Source organism: Dipodomys ordii, unplaced genomic scaffold (genome assembly GCF_000151885.1).
Source record: "Dipodomys ordii isolate 6190 unplaced genomic scaffold, Dord_2.0 Scaffold11, whole genome shotgun sequence".
NCBI classification, from domain to species: Eukaryota; Metazoa; Chordata; class Mammalia; order Rodentia; family Heteromyidae; genus Dipodomys; species Dipodomys ordii.
Window position 1 is genome coordinate 17,666,112 of NW_012267227.1, and position 8,930 is coordinate 17,675,041.

The 8,930-nt window shown below is 55.6% G+C and overlaps 1 protein-coding gene across 1 annotated transcript in view; it reads right to left on the minus strand.

The window, feature by feature from the left end:
- Positions 1-2,648: 2,648 nt before the first annotated feature.
- Positions 2,649-8,930, minus strand: part of Ivd (isovaleryl-CoA dehydrogenase) — an 18,003-nt gene continuing 11,721 nt past the window's right edge. The window contains exons 7-12 of the mRNA XM_013010234.1: positions 8,008-8,104; positions 6,437-6,530; positions 5,779-5,860; positions 5,600-5,704; positions 5,416-5,488; positions 2,649-2,978 (exon numbers count right to left, since the gene is read on the minus strand). Of these exons, the coding sequence (XP_012865688.1) occupies positions 2,845-2,978; positions 5,416-5,488; positions 5,600-5,704; positions 5,779-5,860; positions 6,437-6,530; positions 8,008-8,104 (585 nt within the window). The 3' untranslated portion in view covers positions 2,649-2,844. The remainder of the gene's footprint in view (positions 2,979-5,415; positions 5,489-5,599; positions 5,705-5,778; positions 5,861-6,436; positions 6,531-8,007; positions 8,105-8,930) is intronic.

Sequence of the window (8,930 nt, forward strand, 5' to 3'; positions counted from 1 at the left end):
GCATTCCTTATAGACTCCAAAGTGGCTTTGTCCTGGGAGTGGGGAATAGGGGAAAAGGGAAGGAGACAGGTTGTTATTTTTTTACTTTATTTACTTTTGTTGGTCGTGGGGCTTGAACTCTGGGCCTGGGCGCTGTCCCTCAGCTCTTCAGCTCAAGGCCAGCGCTCTACCACTTGAGCCACAGCACCACTTATGGTTTTCTGGTGGTTAATTGGAGACTCTTATGGAGTCAAAGCCAGCCGGGGCTGGCTTTGAACCATAATCTTCATATCTCAGCCTCCTGAGTAGCTAGGATGCCAGGCGTGAACCCCTGGCCCCTGCTGGTTTTTTTGTTTTTAACTAAATCTTTTTCAGTTGTAAAGTGCCTAAAACCATGAACAGAGAGAATCTGCAACACTGGCCTGGGCTCTGTTTGTTCCTTCCTAGTTGTCGTTAGGGATGCCTTTTCTCGTTTGAATCGATGGTGATGGAGGACAAGTCCCCTTTGGGTGAGATGAAGAGCCACGGATGTCTGCGCCGGGTGCCTTTCCAGTCTGGAAGCTGAGTCCTGGGGCGGCGGGCACAGCGCCTGCGATCCCGCGTCTGGCCACCAGGGGTCAGGCGAGCTCCATGCAGCCCCAGGGCTGGCCCCGGGAGCCAGGGCGGTCGCCGCACAGCACCTCCCCGGGTGGGGTGGGGCTGGACGGCCTGGGCACAGCCCTGCGGGCCCCACCAGCGGGCGAGGCGGCCGGAGGCCCACCTGGAAGCTCAGAGCCCCAGGACTCTCCCCTTCCCCTTGGTGTCAGGCTGCAGGGTGGGCTTGGGTTTCCCTCGTTGTACCTCGGGGCCACAGCCGCATTCCGCTTGTCCTTCTGCCTGTCCTGGTTGCTTTGTGCTGCTCTAAGTCATCTGGCAGGGATCTGGAGGCTGGAGGTCCAGGGGCCCTGCAGCCGCCCAGGGCTAGCTTGAGTCTTCTCTTAGAAGCCGCTATCTGCCATCACGGAGCTCTGGCGTCCAGATGCCACCCACAGGTGATGCACTGTGTTCAGCTGCTGCGCCATCACCTGCAGACCCGTCTCTCCGCAAACCGTCTCGGCCAGGGGTGCTTTCAGCTGGCTGCTCGCCACGTGCTGTCACGGGGGTGGACGTGAAGGGCAGCCGGGAGTCCTGGACCTTCCCCTCTGGCTGGACCCGACAGGGGTACACAAGGAGCTAACACTATCTGTCTCAAGCCGCTGGCTGGGAGCAGCACTTGGCCACGGGCCAGGACGGGAGGCTCAGAACTGGCACTGCTGCCGATGGGTTGAGTGCCAGGAAAACCAGTTTACCCCTGGGAAACTTGACAGAGGGTGGAAAAACCCAGAGCCGATTCTCCCTACCTGTGCCAGCCTGGGATGCTGTGCGCGGGGCCCCTATTGCTTTTAGTGGCTAGTGTATCTGGATCCTCACCTCTGATCTTGAAAAAAGGCAAATAAGCTTCTGTTTTTGTTTTTTTTTTTGTGGTACCATGGTTTTAAACTCAAGGCCTTTGTGCTTGCTAGGCAGGTCCTCAAAGTTGAGCGTTTGACTTTTTTTTAAATTGTTGGTCATGGGGCCTGAACTCTGAGCCTGAGCGCTGTCCCTCAGCTCTTCAGCTCAAGGCGAGTGCTCTACCGCTTGAGCCACAGCGCCACTTCTGGCTTTTTCGGCTAATGTGGTGCTGAGGAATCGAACCCAGGGCAAGCACTCTGCCACTGAGCCACCTTCCCAGTCCAGCTTTTGACTTAAAAGACAAAAAAACCTCAGGGATGTGTTTAGGGGTGCTGGTGCCCGCTTGTAGGGTTGTATTTAGGGGTGTTGATGCCCACTTGTAATTCCGGGGATGAAGGAGGCAGAGGCAGATCTCAAAACCAAAGCAAACCACCACCTCAAGCCCCAGGATTAAAGCTACCAGTCTGGGCCCCACCCCACCCGCTTTCCTTTAAAACTCGCAGGGGGTGGCCAGGAGGCTGGGCATTGCTGCGCAGGCCTGTGGCTTTGGCTCCATCCCCAGCACCACCCAAGCAAACGCAACCACTGGGAGATGGCTGACCTCCCTGTGGTCGGGGCCAGCTCTCCCGCTGTGCTGTCCCCACCCCACCCCCACCTGGGCCAGGCCTCGGGCAAGCACAGGTGCTGGAGCACACGGGAGGGAGGCAGTGAGGAGATGGCTTCCTCGCGGCAGTGCTTTGGGAGCAGATGGGTTTGCTTTACAACATGTTTAATACAAAATGGCAGCAGCCACTGTGCAGCGGTAACAACATCAGCCGTAGGGCGTCTGAAGAAATGTACACAGCCGCCAGGGCTGGCCGGGGGCCAGGCAGCCAGGCAGCTGGGGCCGGCCGGGGCCTGCGTGCGGTCGGCGGCAGAAGGCCACACAATCGGGAAAGGCTGGTGCTCGTGGCGCAGGGGGGACTCGGGGCTGCCTCCCAGGAGGGCCCTGGGCCCCGCCGCTGACCACCGCACGGTCAGCTCCGGGTGCCACGCCCAAGAAGCAACGGGGAGATTTTTGGCTGCTTTCCCCAGAAGAGGCGGCGCGGCTGCTGAACTGGAGCAGAAGCTCCCTTTACGAGTTACTCAAAACAGAAGCGGCACCTGCACCCCCACAGGCCACCTCCCCACCCCAGGGGGCACCAGGGCCCCCCCCCCCCCGCTGAAGAGCCAGAGTTCACCGAGCTCCCCCCCCCCAGGAGAGCGATGCACTTCCACAACAGTCCACTTGCAGCTTTCCTGGCCCGGGGGTGAGGCCCGTAGCCAGGCCGCTGGGCAGCCTCGCTCGCTCGCTCGCTCGCTCGCTCGCGTCAGAGGCGGCCCCTAGGTGCGGGCGCTCCGGCGGCAGGCGTGGCTCTAGTGGAAGTCGGCGTTGAAGGCTCTGCCGATCACCAGCCGCCTCACCTCACTGGTGCCAGCGCCAATCTCATACAGCTTGGCATCGCGAAGAAAGCGGCCCATGGGAAAGTCGTTGATGTAGCCATTGCCACCTGCCAGCAGGATTTGGGCAGAGAAGAAAAAGCAGAGTGATGGGCACGGGCGGGGAAGGAGACGAGATGGCCAAGCAGTCACTACTCACTGTCTTGAGGAACTGCTTCCAGGACTTCGGGAACAGTCAAGCACTTATGTGAGATGATACAGGATTTGCACACATCCTCCCGTCCTGCCTGTGCGTGTGTGTGTGTGTGTGCGTGCGTGTGTGTGACTCAGGGCCCTGAACTTGCTAGCCTGGCACTCTACCATTTGAGCCATGTCTCCAACCTGGTATTTAGCTAGGATTAACAAGTGTGAGTCACCAATGCCCAGCTACACATTTTTATTTATTTATTCTCTAAGCAAAATGAATCCCAAGACAGGGACACAAGAGGTTTTTATCTTTGTTACTGTGTTTTTAATGTACTATGTGATTTTTTTGTTGTGGTTTCTTTTGTATGTTCTTCCCTCATGGTATAACCCCTGTTGTCACTGTATTTGATTCCTGTGTCCTGCATCTTGTATATCTGTTTTTCTAATTTGGGGAGGGAAAGGGAAATAAAATGTTGAAACAAAAATACAGGTTGACCCATTGTAACAATGAGATGTACAAGACACTATGTTGAAAACAACTGTACAACTTGCCGGGTGCTTCTGGCTCACACCTACAACCCTAGCTACTCAGGAGGCTGAGATCTAGGGATTGCAGTTTAAAGCCAGCCCAGGCAGGAAAGTTCATGAAACTTTTTTTTTTTTTGGGTCCAGTTGTGGGGCCTGAACTCTGGGCCTGGGCACTGTCCCTCAGCTCTTCAGCTCAAAGCTAGTGCTCTACCACTTGAACCACAACGCCACTTCTGGCTTTTTTTTTTGCTTATGTGGTGCTAAGGAATCGAACCCAGGGCCTCAGGCATGCAAGGCAAGCACTCTACCACTGAGCCACCTTCCCAGCCCTCATGAAACTCTTTTTTATTTTTTTCATGAAACTCTTATCTCCAATAAACCACCAGAAAAACTGGAAGTGGCGCTGTAGCTCAAGTAGTAGAGTGCTTGCCTTGAGCTGAAGAGCTGAGGGACAGCGCTCAGGCCCAGAGTTCAAGCTCCAAGACCAACAAACAACAACAAAGTTTACAACTTTGGGGGGAGGGAGGAGTTGGAGGTGGGGCGGGAAGGGATGGTAGGAGAAAAACAAAGGAGGGGGTAACAATGCCGCCACTTCCGGTTTTCCGGTGGTTTATTGGAGGTAAGAGGCTCACAGACTTTCCTGCCTGGGCTGGCTTTGAACCATGATCCTCAGATCTCAGCCTCCTGAGTAGCTAGGATGACAGGTGTAAGCCACCGTTGCCCAGCTGTACAGTATCTTTACTATAAAATATTAAAAAAAAACATTTTTTTTCTGTGGGTCCTGGGGCTTGAATTCAGGGCCTAGGCACTGTCCCTGAGCTCTTTCTTGCTTAAGACTATTGCTCTACCACTTCTAGCCACAGCCCCCACACTTCTGGTTTTCTGGTGGTCAACTGGCAGTAAGTGTCATGGATTTTCCTGCCTGGGCTGGCTTTGAACCGCGATCCTCAGATCTCAGCCTTTTGAGTAGCTGGGATTACAGGTGTGAGCCACCAGCGCCTGACTTACATTACTAGGGTTGGAATTCAGGGCTTCACATGTGCCAGGCACACTGCCAGCAGGGCCAGGCTCCTTGCTAATTATTTTCCTTCTTCTCCTTCTTGGTGGTACTGAGAATTGAACTCAGAGCTGTGTGTTTGTCAGTAGGTGCTCTTGTCATTTAGGCCACACTTCCTGCCCTTTGGCTCTGGTTATTTTAGAGACAGTATCTTAGTTTTGCCTCTGACTTCCTGCTGGGGCTGGGATGGCGGGTGTGCGCAACCATAAAGTTCTTTTGCAATTTTTTTGTTTGAGTTGGCTTGGAAGTTCAACCCTTCCAGTCTCAGCCTCTTTGATAGCTAGGATTACAGGCATGATTCACTGGCACCAAGCCTGGGTTTGGTCACTCACTGATACCTTCCCTCATCGATTGGCCCTGTACCAGGTAAGCTATGTCTTCAACTCTAGTTTTGGTCTTTTTTTTGAGAGTCTCATTACACAGCTCAGGCTGTGAACTTGCCGCACCTAAACATTTCTGATTGTTTTTGACCTGAGTTTTCTGAATAGACACACAAGGAACCCCCAGATGACAGAGAGTAAATTGTGTACTAATTAAAAGGAAGCAAGTGTACTAGAAGGTGAGGCTCGGAGCGTGTGGTTGGGGCTAGGGTGGGCGGGGGCTGGGGGGCTGGGAGACCCTCGGAGCGCTAGGACATCACGTAAACAAAGTGCAGAGCACGGGCCAGGTGATGGGAAGAGACTGGTATGGCAGAACTAGGATCCAAACCCAAACCCACGTGGTTTGAGTCTGTGCCCTGGCTGATATCGAATCTCCACAGTGTGTAGTCCACTCACCCAGACACTGAATGCCATCCAGGGCAACCTGTGTGGCGCACTCGGCTGCGTACAGAATCACGGCGGCGCAGTCCTGCGGGCGGAGGCGTGGCTCAGTGGCTCAGTGGGGCCGCGCTGGGCCGGGCCCGGGCAGCCAGGGCAGCAGCTGGCCACAGCCCCTCCCTCCGGGGCAGCCGGGCCTCACCTTGGGAGTGCAGTGGCCCTCGTCACAGGCCTTGGCCACATTGTAGACGTACTGCCGACTGGCCATGAGGCGAGTGTACATGTCAGCCATCTTTCCCTGCATCAGCTGGGCAAGGGGGGTCTTGGGTCAGCGTGCGGGGTCTTTCAGGGACCCGATGCAGGCCACAGCAGTCCACTCACCTGGAAGTGGCCGATCTTCTGGCCGAAGGCTTCCCGCACGTGCAGGTAGGGAATGGTGTGGTCCAGGACGGCCTGCATGAGCCTGCGGGGAGCGGGGAGGAAGGAGACGGGGCAGAGCTCGGTACCTTCACGCCCCTGCCTGGCGGCGTGGCACAGCGCCAGGCCTGCAGGGGAGGCGCGGTGAGCTAAGGCACAGCACCCAGCGAGGACGCTGCACCCCCACGCCTCTGCCTGGCACGGGCCCCCTCTCCCCGAACCCAGAGGGGGGAAGGGCAGGAGAGCGGACAGGCAGGAGGAGGGGGCAGGAGGACAGGTGGGGACAGGCGGGGGCGGGAGGGGACGGGAGGGGACAGGAGTGGACAGATGGGGGCAGGCGCGGACAGGCGGGGGGAGGTTAGGCAGGGGCAGGAGGGGGCGGGAGGGGGCGGGAGGGGCCTGGCCTGGCAATGTACACTGCACTGCGTGGCTGTGCTGCCACCCGCTGTCACTTCCCCTCAGTGGTAACAGTGAGGCACCATGGGCGCGGGGCTGTCTCCAGGACTGGGAGGGCGACCTTTGACTGGAAGTGCTCAGGGCCCCCAAGCCTCCCACTGACCTGCGGTCTCCCTGCCGCTCGCCCAGGCTCGCCCAGGCTTTGGGGCTCAAGCCCCACCCTTACCCTAGGGGCCCGCCCGACAGCACCAGGCGCTCCAGGTCCAGCCCGCTCATCAGCACGTACACCCCTTTACTCTCCTGGCCCAGGATGCTGGCAGCTGCGCGGAGACACCGTTAGGGAAAGAGGGGCGCCGTGTGTTCAACTTGCAGAAAAAGTCACCCCAGGTGCTACGATGTGGGAGTTAGCCTTAGAACTAGGATTCCAACCAGAAGTTGAGTTTCTAGGGCGCCCTGGGTTCCCCTACAACATAGACTCAACCCCCCCTGATGTTAAATACTCTCCATTCACCCTGGAGGGGGAAAGAAGGAATCACCCCAAGCTGGTTCTTTCTACACCTGCAACCTGCACAGAAACCAGAGAATTCCACTCCCCTGAGCTGCCCGCCGCCCCAGCAGGATGGGCCAGGAAAGCTGCTGCTCAGTTAGTGCTGCGCACCTGCCCCAGTAAGCTAGGACACTGGGTGGCCATAGGAATGGACGGGTTAATAACCCAGAAAGGCAGGGCACTACAGACTTGAAGCTTTTCCTTCCTGTAAAAGTTCTGGCTGGGCACCACTGGTGGTTCATGCCTGTCAGAGGCTGAAATCGGAGGATTGTGGTTCAAAGCCAGCCCAGGCAAGAAAGTCTATGAGACTCGTCTTGAGCAAAAAAGCTAAGGGACAGGTCCCAGGCCCAGAGTTCAAGCTCTAGAACTGGTACCAAAAAACAAAATCAAAAACAACAACAACAACAAAAAACAAACCAGGATCTGCAGACTCTCCCTTCCAGATGCTTCGTCTAACCACAGCGTGCTTTACCAGGACTGTGGATGGAAGCGGTAAGGCAGGGCTGACACACAGCAGTCCTGACTGGTTCTGTCTTCACTGGCCTGGGGTCTCACTGGTCTATGGTGGTGTGTGACTCTCCTACAATGCTACATTGTGTCACATTTTCACCCATGGGTCACAGGAGAAAATAATCCTGAAACCAACTTGCTTCTCCTTCTGGCTTCCATCAATTTGTGTTTTCTTCTTACGCCTCATTGACAAGCTTAGCACATGATGTTGTGGTTTGGACAGGGAAATATACCCTAGAGGTATGGGTGTTGAAAGCTTGGTTTCCACCGCAGTGCTGTCAGAAGTGGGGATTTGGCAGGTGATTGCTTGCAAAAGGAATGTGACCCCATCAATGAATCAATCATAATCAGATTGCACTATTGTGCAAGATGCCTGACCTTTTTTTTTTTTGGGGGGGGGGGTCAAGGCCAAGACAAAGAAAAGCAGGCCCCTGGAGTATTCCTGAGAACAATACCTTGTTTCCTGGCCACCATGAGGAGGTATTGTTTCACCACACCCTTCAGCCGGGAAATGTGAAGGGCTAGGGATTTACCTTTGACCTGCAACTACCAGGACAGGAACCCCAGGCAGTCTGTTGCCCTGCCTCTCTCTTCCTCTCAGCTTTAGGCACACAGCTGCAGGGACTGTGGTCAGGGGGACAGTTGTCCATGGACCAGCGAACCCCAGGAGATGAGCTGTCCCAGGTTGGGGAGGGGCCAGGGGTCAGGGCAGGGGCTCCTCAGTTCTTACCAACACTTACCAGGAACTTTACAGTCTTCAAAGATAAGCTCACAGGTGTTAGAGCCTCTCATTCCCAGCTTGTCCAGCTTCTTGGAGGTGCTGAAGCCAGGCATGCCCTTCACAGGAAGCCAAAGGCCCTTGTTAGATGCGCCCCCCTCAAAAGGCCTAGTAAAGGTATGGCCCACCCGAGTACTAGGTGGCCCCTGTACCTTTGCCACACACCAACATCCCACGCCTAGACCCTCTCTCTGGATAGAAAACGGCTCCAGCTTTCACACCTCACCTCGGTCCTGGTTTCCTCTGCGGCCAGCTTTGCGGCTCTCGGTTCTCACCAGAAGAGTTCCTTCTCCACGAAACCCCACGTCCTCAGCCCTCCTCCCTTCTCCCTCCCCAAGGAACATCGTTCCCAAGATACTCTCAGTTCCTCTGTTCCACTTAGCCATCTGTGCCCAGTGAACTCACACCCAGAATCAGATCATGCACCTGCAGGCGCTGACCTGGTTGCCTTGGGTGCATGTGCTGATGAATGGTGTTACCCAACCTGGAGAACTCAAATGCTTTTTGTTTCAATACTTATCAGCCATTTCTCCTTTCCTCTATAGACAGAAGGTGCTGTAAACCTCTGTGATACTAAAAGCCTACCATCTCTCCAAGTGCTGAGGCCTCCAGCCCTGGAGTGCACCCCACCTTACCCCTTGGTCAGCCGGTGGTAGATGGACGGTCCATCCTCCATCACCTGAAACCCAGGTATGTTTTGCTCACTAGGGCCTATGCATCTCCATCTCTCTGCCTTCCTTTCTCTTTGTGAAAGGCTCTCAGTTTTTTTTTTTTTTTTTAACTTTTTTTTTGGGTCGGTCATGGGGCTTGAACTCTGCCTGGGTGCTGTCCCTCAGCTCTTCAGCTCAAGGCGAGCGCTCTACCACTTGAGCTACAGTGCCACTT